The 18,394-nt window shown below is 36.4% G+C and overlaps 2 protein-coding genes across 3 annotated transcripts in view; one reads left to right on the top strand and one right to left on the bottom strand.

The window, feature by feature from the left end:
• Positions 1–9,972, bottom strand: part of LOC139145219 (SEC14-like protein 2) — a 47,816-nt gene extending 37,844 nt beyond the window's left edge. Inside the window, exon 1 of the mRNA XM_070716226.1 lies at positions 9,850–9,972. The gene's annotated coding sequence lies outside the window, so the exon portion shown is untranslated. The remainder of the gene's footprint in view (positions 1–9,849) is intronic.
• The window catches only part of LOC139145218 (protein MTO1 homolog, mitochondrial-like), a 39,399-nt gene that overhangs the window by 17,783 nt on the left and 3,222 nt on the right, over positions 1–18,394 (top strand). For both annotated transcript variants that reach the window (XM_070716221.1, XM_070716223.1), the window contains 7 exons: positions 5,726–5,838; positions 7,251–7,363; positions 7,802–7,875; positions 9,082–9,198; positions 9,788–9,918; positions 10,255–10,459; positions 16,728–16,887. In XM_070716221.1, the coding sequence (XP_070572322.1) occupies positions 5,726–5,838; positions 7,251–7,363; positions 7,802–7,875; positions 9,082–9,198; positions 9,788–9,918; positions 10,255–10,459; positions 16,728–16,887 (913 nt within the window). The remainder of the gene's footprint in view (positions 1–5,725; positions 5,839–7,250; positions 7,364–7,801; positions 7,876–9,081; positions 9,199–9,787; positions 9,919–10,254; positions 10,460–16,727; positions 16,888–18,394) is intronic.

Genomic DNA, 18,394 nt, shown 5'->3' with positions numbered 1-18,394 from the left:
ACCCAATATGTAATAACACTTAACCCAATATGTAATAAAATTAACTTGGGATATAATACTGAGCAAAATAATAAAAAAATGCCTGACAACCATCAACACATCCCTGTGTGGCCAAAAAACTTCAAAACTGTAGATGAAAGCGGCGACAATTATTGAGATCAGTAAACTTGCTAAAAAGCTAGGAACGCCCAGGTACCATAATCAAGCCGTCGGCGAGCATTTAAATTTTAATTTTAATTGTTCCTTAATTTTCATACAGCGGAAAATACCTGAAAACACACACATTTCTTATAATCATTTAGCAATAATTTCATGACGGAATGAAAAGTTTCACCAATATTGCTTGTTCCTGACCGCACGACAATCAAAAAAATAACAGCAATGGTTCAAATTTTTTACTTGTTTGTTTACATGCGGAACGCTTATGGCTGTCAACATTCATAAAACCAAACACAATTTATGGTAAATATTAAAGCGACTACCGATATATTAATATGATGTGTAATATCACAACATTATGGGCAAATTAACGGGAATATTATCCTGACATAAATGTTTCCACGGATTAATAGAGAAGAAACTATACATGGTAGCTCTGAAAGGCTAAAGTGACCAACTTCGATTGAATGATAATACCGGCCTTTCGTATATATGTCTTACTTTATTGGATAAAAAGAAAAATTCATTGAACTATTATTGGTATTCTCCAATATGTAATAAAGTCCCCATAGAGAATGCATGGAAGTGTGATTACATATTGGGTTAACCCAATATGTAATAAAGTCCCCATAGAGAATGCATGGAAGTTTTATTACATACAGTATTCGGTTAACCCAATATGTAATAATGTCCCCATAGAGAATGCATGGAAGTGTTATTACATATTGGGTTAACCCAATATGTAATAAAGTCCCCATAGAGAATGCATGGAAGTTTTATTACATATTGGGTTAACCCAATATGTAATAGAGTCTCCATAGAGAATGCATGGACGTTTTATTGCGTATTGGGTTAACTCAATATGTAATAAAATTTTAACACATTGTCTTAGAAAACTTTTTTACACATTGTAAAAATTATTATACGTTGTTTCCAATCGGGTTAGAACCAACAACCTCAATTTTTATTTTCAATCCTTATTTTGTCTCGTTTTACTCTATTTACTAAGTTAAAACATTAATGACGCTCTCGACCGTCAACACATTGTGTACACATTTTGAAGTGCATATCTATTTTAAAGGTTTTTTTAAATCACACGAAATTATAGTTGTGAAAAGAAGCAATGCAGTCTGCACATGTGTGTACCCTGTTTATCTCAACATGCGTTTTGGAGATGAGCATGAAACTGCAGTTGACACATAGTGAAAATCATCAAATTCACACCGGCAGCACCTTTAACTTATCAAACATACCATATCCTAATTTTTAAAACTCAGTATTTCCTTCCATTCCGCCAAATTATTTCACGAACATACACCCATGATCCCGTTCCTGTAAATAGTAGATTAACCCATGCGTTCAACCATTTTGTGCTGTTGATAATTTCCTTTAATGCAAGCACAATACCACTACTTTGGCCGAACTCTTTGTATATTTGTCGCATACTGTGATACCTTTGAAAAGTTATCAAATTTTAGAAATGCTGCAGGTTGTGAAGGGGCTTGATCATGGTTGCTATGCATATTTTAGTCTTATTTTGGTCAGTATTATATCCCAAATTCATTTTTATTACATATAGGGTTAAGTGTTATTACATATTGGGTTAGTATTACATATTGGGTTAAGTGTTATTACATATTGGGTTAGTATTACATATTGGGTTAAGTGTTATTACATATTGGGTTAGTATTACATAATCGCAATCATACCAATCCATAATCCAATAACACTAGGTCAAAATTTGTAAGACAATAGTTGTAAACATAGACACAAAACAGCACAGAACAGACAGTAAATAGACGGTACAAACAAAGTCAAATTCATGAAAGAAAGATATATGGACCTCTGGCCAAAAGACCAAGAAGTGATGTCAGGTGTTTCGAAAATAGTAAGCGCATCCTGCCCCACATGTGGCACCCGCCATATATCAATCTGTAAGTCAGATAGGTAGTGGTCACTAACTAAGGCCCAATGTCACCGATGCCATCAGTGATCATTTGTCGAAGAGAGATATTGTACTTATCTACCAGCTTGCGATACCTGCCAAAAAAGCGTTTGAATGTAGAGACAAGTCTTGCTCTGGTGTAACCTTGATTTAACAGTTTGAAAGAGAGATGGCCATGTCTCTCTACGAAATCACCATATGAACTGCATGCTCTTGCATATCGTATAAGCTGGGAAATGTATACCCCATAAGCAGGTGAGAGTGGAATATTACTGATGAGGTGTGGAAAATTAATTATACTAAAGTTGAAATCATCTCTCTTGTCATATAGCCTAGTAGAAAGGTGACCATTGGAGTCAAATTCAAGTAAAATGTCCAGATATGAAGCAGAAGAGGCCGTTTCTGTAGTTTCTTTAATCTCCAATTCTGGAGGATAAATCATAGCGAGATATTTACTGAATTCAGAGTTATTCAATGAAATAACATCGTCTATGTATCTAAATGTTAGGTTGAAAGTACGAGCTACAGAGACCTTTTTCTGCTTGATAAGGTTCTGGATAAATTCTGCCTCGTATGAGAACAGAAATAAGTCGGCAAGTAAGGGAGCACAGTTAGTGCCCATGGGAATTCCTATACACTGTTGGAAAATGTGTCCTCCAAACTCAACAAATATGTTGTCAATGAGGAAATCAAGCATACTGATAATATTGGGTTAAGTGTTATTACATATTGGTTAGTATTACATATTGGGTTAAGTGTTATTACATATTGGGTTAGTATTACATATTGGGTTAATTATTACATATTGGGGTGATACAATCAACCTTCTCCATTGAAAAAATCTCATATCTGTTATCATAGAGGTAAAAAGAGAAAGATTAAGGATTAAATTCAAGCCAATTGAAGTCCTTTTGTTTTCAATCATGACAAGCTTATTAAAGCCCCAAGACCCCCCCCCCCCTCCCCGCGCGCTCAGTTATCAGATTTATCTAATATGAATATTATTTACTTGATGAAATATTCAATGGAAAACAAAAGAATGACAAACTGTTAATGGGCTGTTGACACATTCGCTAATGCGAGAACCTGGGATTGAGAAGGGCGCCATTAATGCATTGCAAAATTGTGATGACAGATATCTTTGGACTTCACCATAGTTTCTGTGTGTTTACATAATTAATGGCCATCAGGTTTGCAACATCTCAAAGGGTAATATTTACTGTCAGTGGAACTTTTGATCTCAACACGCTAGTTTTAGCCACTGAAATTTTCGGTCGCAGCACTATAACTGGCGTGTTGAGATCAAAATTTTAATCGCCAGTAATCAGCTACCAACACAGATGAATTTCCATGCAAAAAAGGGTAGTATTTGTTTGATAATAAAAATGCAATGCATGTATTGAATAGCGCGGTTACACAGTGATGCTTATTAAATTCACAGCAGGGGGTCATGGCAAAGTTTGCAGACTGGAAGTCTTGCATACTGCAACTTGAAAAGTTTGTTTAATCTTCATACTTTTCATTGTATAAATATGAAGATTATACGATGAAAAATATGATTTTGTAAAGAATGTTTCAAGTGTTCCACAAAAGAATGCAGAAGTCAACAAGTTACTAGAATTTGTTTAAAAACCAATCGTTTCAACACAAGTAATGTTGTTTTCTCTGCATGAGCATACTTAGCCCAGATTTGCCATGTCTAACTATCATGTTGGAATTACCAATGCAAACAATGTTATCACATGCAGTCATATTATCAGTCTCTTCCCCCTTTAAAAATACAGAACTACAGCTGAAATACCGTTTCTTTGTCTTAAGCCAGTGTCTACTGAGTCTTCTGAAAATCACTAAGATCGTCAATTTTAAATTTTGTCCATGTGAGTTTGTTCATTGGAATGACGATCCCTTCGTTTTGAGTTTATGCTCATGCCCAAAGCTTTCACGACCGTTGCCAACATCTACTTGACTCTCCAAACCCCTATCAGCCAATTAAGGGATGAATGGATGGATGAAATGGGTGTTTGTGAGCAAATATGCACAAACTATCGTGGTGTCCTCAATGAAAACAATACTGTTTTTTTCTACCCCAAGGTAATGTCTAGAGAAGTGGCTGATATCATATAAAATTAAAGTCAAGCTTGTTGACCTCAGGAAGCAGTGTTATCTAAATTACCATTAATGTGGTGTGCACCTCGAATGTGAAAGCCTTCAACTTTTGCTCAAACTTTCCTCACTTTCAACCATTCTCTTAACAAATATAGAATAGAAATCAGGGGTCACCCTACAAATTTTGTTACTAGAGAAACAAATTACCCAACATTTACTGATTTTTGAAATTCAAAATGGCTGCCATCCCTGTGTTAACTCTATGGGAAAAATAAAAGTTTTGCGATTCAAAATACTAAGACTGAAAATTTCTCTTGAGCCCCCATAAAGTGGTAGATCAGAAAAGTACTGGAAAAGTGTTGGAGTCTGAATATTTGTCCCATCGACACGTTCTAACTTATAATACCATCATATTGACTGGCCTTGCATGTCAACTTGTTTAATCCCTCAGCAAAGAAAGATAGCAGCATTTCTTTTTGATTGTGTGATATCAGTCAGAGTATACAACTATCACCTAATTTGCTGCTGACAAGTCTAGCAGTAGCATTCTCAGGGGATTGTCCTCAAGTGTTTCCAAAAACTACAAATTATACCCTCTTTCCTTGAAAATATAGAAAAGGGTACTTTTTGACAAAACCTGGCCTATTAAAGGACTAGAATACAACAGTGCTCTTTCCAAGTAACAATGAACAGAGTAGGCAGTGGATGTTTCACAGTAGCTCATTAGAGATGAACAAAAATTTGAACGACTTCCTGAAGGACATCAATCTCAAAAAAGAATACCAAATCCAAGTATGGGTTCTACCAGAGCCAATATTGCAATAAAAATATAGTCTTGCTTGAAAATCTAGACAAAGCTAGATGATGCTATCGATACAATCCAAAGGTTTTGGATAAGTTTATCAGAGACATTGTCAGGAACCAGCCAAAGATGTAGTAAAGGTATTGTCTAGCTTGAAAATTTAGACAATACATGGTCAAAATTATCAATAGTATTGGATGTTTATGACATACAACATTCTTGGGAAGAAGCCAACGTTGCAATAAAAATACTGTATAACTTGAAATTCACAAAACTAGACAATACTATCAATAGTACATGTATGGCAAAATATTGACTACCTTGAAAACTTAGACAATGGTAGACTGCAATGTCATTAGTATAATAAGATATCGTCTAATTTGAAGCGTAGACAATGTCAGCTAATACTGGCAATATTATCTAATTTTGATACCAGGTGATATATCTGATATCAGTGTATATGTTCAATGTTGTGCTGTCATCCAAAGCAGACCATGGCGTTCAATTCTGGCAGCCCAGAATGTCAACTTTGAGCTATGTTGTACCACAGTCCTTGGTAGTACTGTAGTGGCATTGGGGAAGATAGTCATGCCCACAGTGAGCTGATAAGGAGATAAAGAATCTGATATGCAATAGGAAGGCATGATTGCACTCTTTTTGATTTGGCACTAGGTTTATTGACAGGAGGGATTTTGGTGTTATTTGCATCGCAGGTACTCCACCGCGGCTCGACGGCAGAAGTGTCAATTTCCGGAAAACACAGCGGCACAATGCGGACAATCCACCTATGCCATTCTCATTCATTAATGGCCAAGTGGACATCAAGGTTGGTGAACCACCAGTACTGTACAGGCGGATCATAGTAGACCTAATATATGTACTGTGAAAACAGTCATGACATAAAAGTACACGAGAATGGCAATGTTGAGTGGTAACAAAAAATTGGAAATACTTCATTCCAGCTGTGTACATGAGTTTTTCCTTTTCAATATGCATAAAATGTCATGATAAGCAGTATTGTGGTACACTTTAATATAAGAAATCAGTTCTCAACATATATGTATATTGTGATCATTTTTTATCCAGTATGGTAGCCAGTGACCAAGTCTTTCTCCATCGGGCTTACTGAAAAAAACTCTAATATACTGTGTACCAAGCCAATTTTTTTTTGGTTCTGCAATGTAAAGCTTAAAAAATGAGATCTCATCTGATCAGCAAGAACAGTGTCGAACAACTACAATGAGCTGTGGGTGCTATCTTCTAAATCGGAAGACACATCTAATTGCCCACCCACAAAGCTTACTTATTTACTTTTTAGTTTTACCCTGTACCAACAAAAGGGGGCATTGTTATTAGAAGCCTTCCTCATGCAAACATTTGATCAAATCAAGCCCCCAAAGGCATCCCAGGTGATGCACAGGCATATTTGACAATGTCAGTAACAAGTGAATCACTTCAGTTTCTTCTGTGGATGAGTCCTGTTATAATGCACTGATACCAAAGCTGTCTTGAGTGCCTTAGTAACTGATTTAGGGCTGATTTCATGACACTAGGATTGGGTGGCAGACTTACTGTTTGCCTCACTCTTGCTGCCGTCTATAAATTGATTTTAAAAAAAATCTGATGCAACAATTAGGAGACAAAATCTCCAGCTGGGTTAAAACTTTTTTTGGAACTGATGCAGCTAGGGGGAGTATTTTGCTGAAAAAGCATCGACAAGAGAAGTAAGAGGCTCTTGGTGGTTGTCAATCTTTCTTCCTATCAGTAGGCAGGAGAAATTTTATTTTTTGGTTTATCGCAATGAGAACATGGCTGAGCCCATGCAGGTAGAGGTGGTGGAACTTCTTCGACAGTCAGTTTGGTGTGTCATCATTGAAAATTTTTCACAACTTACTATGACAGGTTTTTGTCAGTCTATTGATGCTTTGTATGTATGTATACAAGTGTAAATACCTAACAAGGTACAAAGTGACAGAATTTCATACAGGAGTGAGAGAAAGTCATGTGTTGATGGCTTAGAAAGGGTAATTGGAAATTGGTAGATGAGAGAATATTTTGCAAATTGTGGTGAAATATCATTTAGAAATATAAGCTTTATCTGCTACTTCAAAGTTTTCACTCATACATCTTTTAACAACTTGTTTGTATTCCTCTGTAATGATACTTGCTTCAATCCAGACCATGTCTTGGTTCTATGCTTGCATGTTACCTATGTTTTTTTTTGTTCAATTCATACAGCCAGAAGAGCAGATTCCGTGCTACTTAACTCACACAACCCCTACTGTTGATAGAATTGTGCTGGACAACATGCATCTCAACAGACATGTCATGGAGGAAGTGAGCGGTCCAAGGTGTGTGTTATGGCTTTTGAGCTAGAATGCTCCTCCGGGCAGATCTTATGACCCTATCTCACAATTCTCTTTCAGTCTGTTGGTTTTGTGAACTAACTTTAAAGCTTGTGGATAAAAGAAAGTTTTCACCATCTCATATTTGTGAAAATTGAAAATTTCATTTTTTTACCCTGTGGAGCTATAACTCTGGGCTAAAAACTTGAGGGGATGTTCTACCCAAACCATTTCACTCAATTTCCCTGCCTAGAGGCACAAGCAGAGTCAGAATTGATACATGCCAACTGATGTATGGGGACATACTGTGTATCAAGTATATTCATTCCTGTACAGGTGAATTACTCCAGAGATCTTGACATCCACATGGGAGCTTAGCATGATCACTTTCATGATTTGTCATAATCTGAACTATCTAAAACAGTGCTTTTGACTCTATCACAGATATTGTCCATCAATCGAGTCAAAAGTTTTAAAGTTCCCACTCAGGAAAAATCAAGTGTGGTTGGAGCCTGAGGGTAGGTATGACTTTTTTGACCAACGTACGAAAGATTTCATTTTATGCTGGTGCAAAGACAGTGGAGCCCTGTATATTTAGATGAAAATCATAAAAATCTCACATGAAGAGCTCTAATTCCTGTTGGAATAAATATGGGCACAAAATGTTCATTAAGCATTGCAAAAATTCTAACAGCAGAAGCTTATGTTGAACAAGCACTTCTATGTTGAAGCTTTCACTCACAATAAATCTTACACAGGAGTCAATATGCATAGTAACTTGGATTTTCAGAAATAAGTCCAAATCGAAGGACATAAAGCTAATGAGATTGTTGGTCTTTTTAGAAGAACTTCCATCTATTTAAAAATTAATTCAAGCTGTTATTCGTTGCGCTGGATGACTGTATCTAGAATATGGCTCGTCTATGGAACCTTCCCAAGAAAGTGGACTGTGATTGCAAAGAGAAAGTTCAATGCAAGGCAGAGTGTATTAAAAGATGTTGTTTGTTGAACTTTTAAAACCTCTCAATTTATCAACATGGGGACTTTACAGACTCTGCAACAATCTCATTGAGATAGATATATAAAATAATGGTTACACTGTACAACAATTACAGTAATTTTTTCACATGGTCTAGCTGTTTAAAGGTATACTGTCACCTGTTCCAATTTTGCCACTGTTACCATGGAAAGAGAAAATCTAAGTAATCACAGATTTTACGCAGGTGGCCGCTTATTAAAAACAGTGCCCTCATATGGGTATTTTGAATACCAAGGAGCATATTTATGGGCATATCTAGATTACAGGTGACTGTAAGCCTCAACCAATGCACAAGATGTAGTTGACAAAGGACACTGCAAGCTGCGCATCAGAAGCAGTTTCTCACACAAATAGGATAATTAACCCTTTGAGTGCTGTAATTTTTCCCACCAGAATTTTACTGCCACATTTTGCAAATTTTTGTGAATTTTTCTGAAATTTGTGTGATGATTTTGGACCAAATGGACATATTTTATTGGCTACAGTTTTTTATCAAAACTTTGGCAAAAATCTATGAAAAATTGACTAGGGTATATTTTGTAATGGGTAGAAAAATTTACGTTGGTGCTCAAAGGGTTAACATTTGGAACAATTCACCAGAATCTATAGTCAAAACATCATCAGTTAGGTTATTCTCCAAAATGTACCATTCTGATTTTTCACCCAACTTTTTTCTCATTTGCAGGTTTGAATTCTCATGCCATATACCCTCAAGGTTTGTCTTGCACACTGCCAGAATATTTACAAAGAGATTTGATACGACAGGTGGTTGGCCTGGAAAATGCTGAAATAGTCAAACCAGGTGTGTCATCCTTTACATGTAAAGTGTAAGACTGGTACTGTTCATCTAAGTTTGATTCTCAACTTCAAGGTCACATGTTTTAGGTGTTTTGAATACAGGAGTAGTTCACTCTGTTTGTCAAGTCCCAGATACAGCTTTGGTGCACACTGGTAATATAACTTTTGTACGATGTGAAATCACAGAGTACATATACATATAAATTACCACATGTATAGATTATCAGAATACAACCCCACCGGGTAGGACCCTGTCACATGACTATAGCAAATGTCAATGATTTTGTGCCAATACACTAGCACATAACTTCTTGGTAGAAGCTTCTACATCAATATTTCTAGTGTAGAAAGATGTTTGAACTTTTACAGACCCTCACATAATTGTAACTGTCACATACATTTGTATCAGGCAGTCATAGCTATTCACTCTTTGGGCAAGCATTCACAAAAAAGATGCACCTCTGAGCTTGTATATTGCAACTCATCACAAGGTTAAAGTAAACATGGCCAACAATGCAAAGTTGTGGTCAACTCAGAAACACAAATCTCAGAAACCACTGCACTGATTGCACACTGTCTGTATTTTGCCCTAGGTTACGGAGTAGAGTATGATTATATGGACCCAAGACAACTGCAAACCTCCCTGGAAACTAACCTGGTCTCAAATTTGTTCTTCGCTGGGCAAATTAACGGCACCACGGGATATGAAGAGGCGGCAGCTCAGGTTTATAAATGACTTTGATCACTTTCACTATCTTTCAACCACAAACGTGTCCCCTGCAAAGAAATTTCATTTAAGTTTGCATTAGACATAATTTGATATCTTCAAATATGTCTGTTCGGATATGTATTCAACACAGTGTTTAACCATCTATAACTTTTTACTATATACCTAAACCGATGAATTGCTTTCCTTTTCTTTTCTTTCAGCCCAATTAAAAAAATTCACGGAAAGAAGTAAATATTTTTTGAAATTTATAGGACTTTCAATTCTCTTGATGATTGCTCTCTACGTTTTGTCACCAGGATGTTTAGTTGTTTGCATTTTCTTTCCTCACAGGGCATCATAGCTGGTATCAATGCAGTATTAAAAGTCCAAGAGAGACCTCCATTTACAGTGAGTCGAACAGATGGTTATGTAGGAGTTATGATAGATGACCTTACCACTCAGGGAGTAACAGAGCCCTACAGAATGTTCACCAGCCGAGCTGAGTTCCGAATGAAGCTCCGTCCAGACAATGCAGATCAGAGACTAACAACAAAAGGTTGATACAATTACTACTTGTATTTATAGTGATGATAGCCAGATGAGAGATTAATTCAGGCTTAAATGCAAATGTGATCACAACAGATATGAGGAATTTCTCTGGTCAAAGGTCACATGTTCTGGAACATTTATCCCTAATTTTGAGTTCTCAGCAGGGCAGTGCTGAAATCCTGACATGGTATATCAGCCTGGCAAATATGGTCACTCTTAGTGGTACATCAAAAGCAAAGCCCCAGATATGACCCAACGCTTTGGCCAATTATTACTTTTGTAATAAAATTCACTGTGGGCCAGGTGCATAGACGAGTAAATAATGACACAACGAACAATGAATGGCTTTGTGAATATCAGGTCACTAAAGTTTGGTCTCTGAGTCAAAGCACATCTTGACAGATCACTCCATTATTAAAGTAGATATAGCCATTCATGGCTGGGTGTTTCAACTTTGGTTTTTAAAAGCTAGCATGTAAATAAGACATGTCAGCTTTGTTTCACAGGAAGTATTCTTCCCCCATCAAATCAACTGAGCATCAGTGACCTTTAGGCTGTCATGGACACAAACTTTTAGAATGCACAGTTGTATAAAAATTTCTCATTGTTTCTTAGGTCTGACACTTCCCTGCCAAATTAACCACCAAATAATCTTAACACTTGTTTTCATACAAAGGAAAACATACCGGCATTTATTGCTACCATGATTGAGAATTTGAAAAAAAATTAGCAGCTGTCTCTGGCAATTTTTAGCTCCTATAGACAATAGTCTGTAGAAGCTATTGGGATGGGTATCCATCCGGCATCAGTCTTTATGTATGTATGTATGTTTTTTCAAGTTTACAAAGTCACTTTAGGACGTAAACCTTGTAAATCTATACAGGGCAGTTGACTGAAATATCACTGCCTGCAGCTTATTCAACATGCCATGCACAGAGCCACAGTCCATACATGACTGGATTATTTGCATAAATATATTGTCACACACCTTTTGCCAGTAAGGCTGCGTTCACAAAAAACAGTGTTTGGGGGGGGGGGGGGGGGGGCGCTGGAGGAATTAAGGGGGCAATTTGAAAATTTTGGAGGTAGTAGAGAGAGTGTCTTGAAAGTTTTGCTCTGCCTGCAGTGCAGGGACCTGAAAATTTTTTGGTTCCCTTGAACTTTTTTGGTTCCCTTGACTTGAACATTTTTGAGGGTATTGAGGAAGGTCTGAAAAAGAAAAAGATTTCAATCTTGATTCCTCCAGCCCCCCTAACTGTTATTTGTGAACACAGCCTTAACATGAAATCCTGAATGCTGAAAGTTTACATTAACTCTTCAGTGAAAATGTGTATGCATTGGTAAGTAAATTTGTCAAAACTGCAGAAATGTAGGGTGGAATAATATATGGGTCAAAGTTCAACTGAACACTAATTATCATATGTATCGGACTTCACACCCCTATTGTATATGCATTGTATAAAATTTAATGTTGTACAGCAACGGGGGCATCTGAATTTCTTAGAAATTATTTTGACTGGAAGTATAAGTCTCCAAAATCTGAAAAAGCTAACATTTTAGATCATGATATTCTCATCATGCATGATCATGATCATTGGTTTTCATGTTTGGTTTTGGAAAGGCGTTTCATACAGCAAGAAACAAAACAATAATAGTCCAGATAACAATGATACAGTAAGCCATCCAGCCATAGATGTGAACTAGAAATATTTTAGATTGGCTAGATAGATAAGTGAGTAGCGGCATCAACGGAATATCATGAATATGGAATGCAGTCATCAGATCTTTCCTTGTTCACAACCGATACTCTTTTCCTCACGCAGATTGTTTCGATGTCCCAGTGCAAGAGGGACGTATGTCCTATGCTTTAACACAGGAGATACATCCCTCTTTTAACTATGATGCTTACGTTTAACCCATTGAGTGCTGTGAGTTTTCCCATCAAAATTTTAGTACAACATTTTCCAAATTTTTACAAATTTTTCTGCAATTTTTTTGATAATTTGGATCAACTGGATATCACATTTCATTGGTTACAGTTGTTCATCAAAATTTTGGCAAAAATCTGAAAAAAGTTGACTGAGGTATATTTATAAAGGTGACAAAAATTGACTTTAGCACCCAAAGAGTTAATATTGGACAGTTTACCAGACAAGTCTCTAATTGATCATGCATTCCGGTAAACCAGTGCTGTTTTACACAAAAGAAGTTTGCTGTTAAAACTGGTTATCAGTGCTGTTTTGAACAAAGAAATTGTCCCCTGTTGGTAAACACATACAAAAGAAGAGTCTTCAACTTGTTGACTAATACAATGGAGAAATTCAACTATTCATGAAGTAAACATCTTGAGTTCACTTTAAATATAATCAACTGACTCATTTAAAGTGCCAGTAAATATGACAACAGCGTTGATCGCAATTTCAGGTTTGTTACTAAATAAAACTGCATGTGCGCAACCTCAGACAAAATTCGGACAAATTTTTGTTGTTGCATGCACATCTGTTGTAGCAGTGTGTATTCTTTTATAATAGCCATAAATTCATATGAATTAGGATGTCTTTTAGTAGCCATTGTAACACTAGTAGGTTTAATTTCGTTGTTTATGCAGAAAATGCAGACAAATATTTATTTATTCATATTAATGAGAGAAAAAATGACATCATTTGCGATCAGCACTATTGTCACAAGTTGGCCAAGGAGTAGGCCTTGCTGATGTATTGAAGATCAAAGCCAAACGAAATACAAAACAAAACTGGAGTATTTTGGTTTTGTTGAAAGCACACAAAGACAAATGTTATATTTAAACTGGTCTGAGACCCATATTACATCACACAAAATAAACTCAAACAATTCAGTAAATATTGGAATTTAAAACCCCAAAAAATATTTTCACATCTTGCAATGATGTCAGGTTTACTCACAACAAATTGCACATGACAGTCCGTATTCTTTATCCTGCATGAAGCGCGTACATTTGCTTGTAGTGAACCGAAGTCTGATCAAAGCACTTACCATTGGTAGCCATCATCTGTTGAATCAAAAAACGGCACAGTGGAACATTACTAGTATCTGAAGACTTGAGCAATAGCTGATAAACTCTGCACTGGTTCCACTGGCATAGAACTCTGGCTATAACGTGGCACACATGCAACTATCAATCACTGGTCAGAAGCGATGTATCAACAGTATGATGTAACAACACTGGGCAGAGAAAATAGTGACAGAGGCAGAGGCAGAAACTGAAATTCTGTCTTGATGGTCATCATTTTGAAATCTTCAGCATCGTCCACATCTACCAATGACAAAAATTCCATCCAGCTAGTTTTGGAAGAATGATCTGTTGTGATCATGGCGACTCATTTGCAGCGCAAATGGAATTGGCAATATCTAGGTTTTGCCCAGACTAAAATATTCCATTTACAAATATGAATAATGACAATTATCCAATCATGTACACTAAAGTCCATCTTTGCTCAAATCAACAGTTGTATATCTGTTTATTCATGAGCAAATAAATCACGTGTCTGGCTGTATCGCTTTTACATTTTACCTTGGAGTCTGAATAGTTTTTAAGAGAGTGATTGAATTTTTGTAACCGGTGCAGCCTTATTGAAAAAGTTAAATCTTGTACAAAACTTGCCAAATTTGCTGTAAAAATTCATCATATTACAAGTTTTGGAAAGTCAATGGGAAATAGCAGCCACTCTGGTTGTCTCAGATAGGTACGAGTACAAGGCCAGTTTCTAGACTAAAGACCCTTACAGTAGCTGCGATTTCCTATTAACCTCTTCATAACCATAATATAACCACCATTTATCACCCTTGAGATAGCAATGTACAATATACTTTTCCGACCCAAAAAATTTCCCACAAAGAGTGGAGACATATCACTATTGATTGCTTGAAAGGTGTACTTTTCATAATGTTTGAGCATTCATACTTCTGTTTTAATGGAATTTTTTTTTTGTTTGGAGGTATATGCACATCAGATTATTATGAAATTGCAATCTTTAAATAATCAGACATTGTTTTTGTAAAGATACGATATGGTGACATGTGGATACATGTTTATCGACAGATACTTGGTCTGTATTTGAACAAAACATTGTGTATCACGTCCACAAGAACAAAAAGTGATAATACTGATTAAAGTCATTTTATAAGACGCGTCTTTTATTATGATGTTGCAAATTTTGAACCCGAATTATTTCTCAAGAGATGGGGTGCGACTTATAATATGTACTTTTTGCATTTTTAAAGGAGGCGTGCCACTAATAACATGGAACATGGAAATTCTCAGATTATTTTCTTTCAAGGAGTGGTGGGGGGGGGGGGGGGGCGCTACTGATAGAAGTTTGCCTTTATTGAATAAATAACTTTAAAAGATAATTAAAAGAAGAGTTTGCTTATGGTAGTTCTCTTTTGGAGGATGTAGTTGCCCATGGTTAAGAAATATGTGAAGTGAAAAAATTTTATTTAACCCCAAGGAACAACAAAGTTTCAACTTTTGATGAACAGAGCTGACCTCAATGGTGGCTGGTAGTGTGACAGCTGTGCTGGAATAGGGGTGCGACTTATAATGCATACGTTTTCCATTTTTGAAATTTATGGATTTCATCCTGCTCAAGTCAATCAAAGGAGGGTGCGACTTATAATGCAGATGCGTCTTATAAAATGACTTTAACGGTAATACTGATTAACAGTTACTTCCGATATCATTGTTAGCTTTAGATTGGCAACTTCCCACAGATTACCAGTATCAGTTGAATTGTTTTTTCTTTTTTGTCTGTGTTTGTTTTCACAGACAGTAGATCGGTATTCCACTCTACTGTCTATGGTTTATTTTTCAAACTTGGGGTCAGAGCCCTTAAAAATTCATAACATTGATACCTGAAGGTTCAGTTTTCCAGTCCTGAAATACTCATTTTGGTACGGAGTGTCGTAAAAAAAATGAGACAAATATCTAGATAGATATCAGTGATACAACTGTCAGGCCATATTGAATTAATCTGATTGGAATACATGTGCTGTCTTGTTCTTGCTGGTTTGAATGACTTTGTTCATTTTTATAGGATTCTTATTTCCATACAAGGAATAAGCTGTAACCATTTTCTGCATCCTCTAAAAAGTATCACTTGGTACGATGAGATTGCAAAAGATGAAAAAATTTACAGAAAAGAGTGTAATTTCTGAGAAGACTAAATATCAGGAAATTCATGGTTTTTACTTAAAATACAAATTTTTACCTGTCCACCCCCACTTCCTTTGAACAGGTCCATACTCACCATTGACAACAATGGGTTTGGGCCAAACCATGGTGGTGGAAAAGTTAAAAGACAACAGATTGCACAAAGCTGTTGTACAAACAAACCAGAAGCAATTAATTTTCAGCCATATTACTGTGAGTTGTAAGTTGATTACTTCTCTCAAATTTACAGGGCCTTTAACATCCCAAAAAAGTTTTTCTGTCCTTCATGCCTATTTGATTCCAGGTTTTACTGTGTTTGCTTCATCTGCTGGTGCCAGTCTTCCACGCTCTCACTGCTAGACTGTTGTATATTCCCATTGTTTTCAAAAAAGATGGGTTTACCTACTTATAGTGAAATAGGGATGAAAGGATCAAACTGAAACAAGTCCACAATCTAGCCAGGCTAGCTGCAAATCATAATTCATGGTGTTTAGGAGTTCACAGAGTCACAAATCAATATATTTAAGACTCCAGACTAGGTCATACCTAAAGAATATCTTGATCACATCTTAATCAGCTAAGATGTGCTCAACTGGGCAAAGACTTCCTTTAGCAAACAATTTTAGGAGAGTAAGTCCAGATAACAAGGTTATATCAGCCCATGCAATCAAACAATGCATTGATCGATGCTCTATACTCCACTGACACATACACTTCATTCTATGTTCTCTGTTGCACAAATGAACTTCAGATAAAAAGAGCTTTCTCTGGTGGCAAATTTTCAGACTCTCAATTTTTTTTGCTCTAAAGTTTCTTTGTAAATACATTTTCAATAGTGCAGTATAAAAAGTTTTCATCATCTTGCATTTTGAAAAATCAACGATTTAGGTTTCCCATGGAATTAAAACTGAGTGTGGCAGCCATTTTGAATTTCAAATATCAGCAAAGTCGAGGTAATTTGCTTCTGAATCCAAATATTTGCACATCGTTCCCTGTTTGTTATTTGTCACATAGGTGCAGGCTATATTTCTGAGTCAAAACTTTTCCCTTCCTGAAAATTTTTACACTTCGGTCTTGTCTCTTCTAGGCTATAGTGTAGGATGCGTCAGTGAAGCAAGATACCAGCGGGCAGTCACCATGGCAACAAACTTGAATGCTGGGATAGATTTGTTGAAGTCTGTGGTCATGTCAGCAGTCAAGTGGAAAAATAAAGTCGATGTTCACACGTCGAAGAATGAAAATATTAGGTATGAAGAGAATCCTTTGTCAGACCTACACTGGCTCAACTACACAATCTTCAAACATTTGTGCCATTGCATTGCTTTATAACTTCCTTTGGTTATCAAGCTGAATCTTGTCTTTATTGTGATTCTCAGTCACCCTATCATTTATATCTCTCCTCTCAATCGGTGATAATCCTACCAAGGAGATGACAATGACATCAAAGCCTTCAACCAAATCAATCAATCACTCAGTCGGTCAGTCTTGATACTCAGATTTAAAAATAGAAATCATAGATAGCAGAATCTTATCCACAAACAATGTTGAGTGAAATCATGTGAACTTCAGTTTTAAAACCATCCAGAGTGGTCACTCGTAGACATCTCTTTTGTAACTATAGCTTTTCTGAATACAATGACAGATAGAATTTGTTTGTGAATTCTAGACAAAATGAACTACTTCTGTTACAACTTGATTTCCTCTGACATATGAACATTGCCGCATGTAAGAGAAAAATCTGTTGTCCTAATCTATATGAGAGGCATTTCCAATCAAGATGTCTTTGCAAAGCTTGCATAAGGTCGAAACTTGATATAACAGTGTATGCATAGTGAGAATTGTGCACTGAACTTGATTTTGTGGTACACTGAGTCCTCAAGATATTTCATTGAATGTTTAATCTTGTCTTGCTGCAAGCAGAGTACAGAATGAGGGCGGTTTAGTGACCAGTATTTCAGTATATTTTAAGAAGTCTGACAACAGAGAACAACCTTTCATATCAAACAAAATTCATAGAAAAAAAGGAAAGGAAAGAGCAATTGTATCTCACAGTCACTTGTAGTTTGGTACACGACAGATGGCTCCTCTGATGATTAAAAAAGGAAGTTATGAATGAACCAGAAATCGCCACCTTCACATCATGGCTATTGTACACTTGAAAATTGCAATGCTGTGATTGGCCCCTACTGGTAGTGCGTGATCAGTAGAAATATTTTAATTTGAGCAATGTGCTTTGTCCAGCAGCCATGGTGTGAATGTGACTTCTTGTAACACAGTCCAAACTTAACATTACGTGTTTATCACTGCGATTCTGTTTCATGACTTCCTTCCATGACATCAGAGAGGCCGTCGCCATGTATCTGACCACAAGCAACGGTGCTTTGTCGCTTTGAAATTATGCTGTAGACAGTAATAGCAAATAATAATTAAGTGCCACTGAGAAATTTACAACCAATCACAGCAAGCTACCAATTTTGATTGATTTCATATAGAATTTTCCATGTGTTACAAGGGCATCACAGAAATTTTGGCTCCCATTTTGTCGTATGACTGAAGCTTATCTGAGAGGCAGAAAATCTGTATGCATGTGCAGTACAGTACAGAGAATATTTTTTGACCAAACACAGCAAAAAAGGCCAAAAAAATACAAATATGCAAATTTCACCATCATTTGAGCAAACCTAATTGAGGTCACCCCAAGTGAACCGCATATCAAATTTCAAAGCAATCAGACATGCGGTTTCAGAAAAGAAG

This window comes from Ptychodera flava, chromosome 12, assembly GCF_041260155.1.
Source record: "Ptychodera flava strain L36383 chromosome 12, AS_Pfla_20210202, whole genome shotgun sequence".
Classification (NCBI taxonomy): Eukaryota; Metazoa; Hemichordata; class Enteropneusta; family Ptychoderidae; genus Ptychodera; species Ptychodera flava.
Note: the sequence above shows the minus strand (reverse complement) of the source record. Positions and strands in the feature narration are given on the sequence as shown.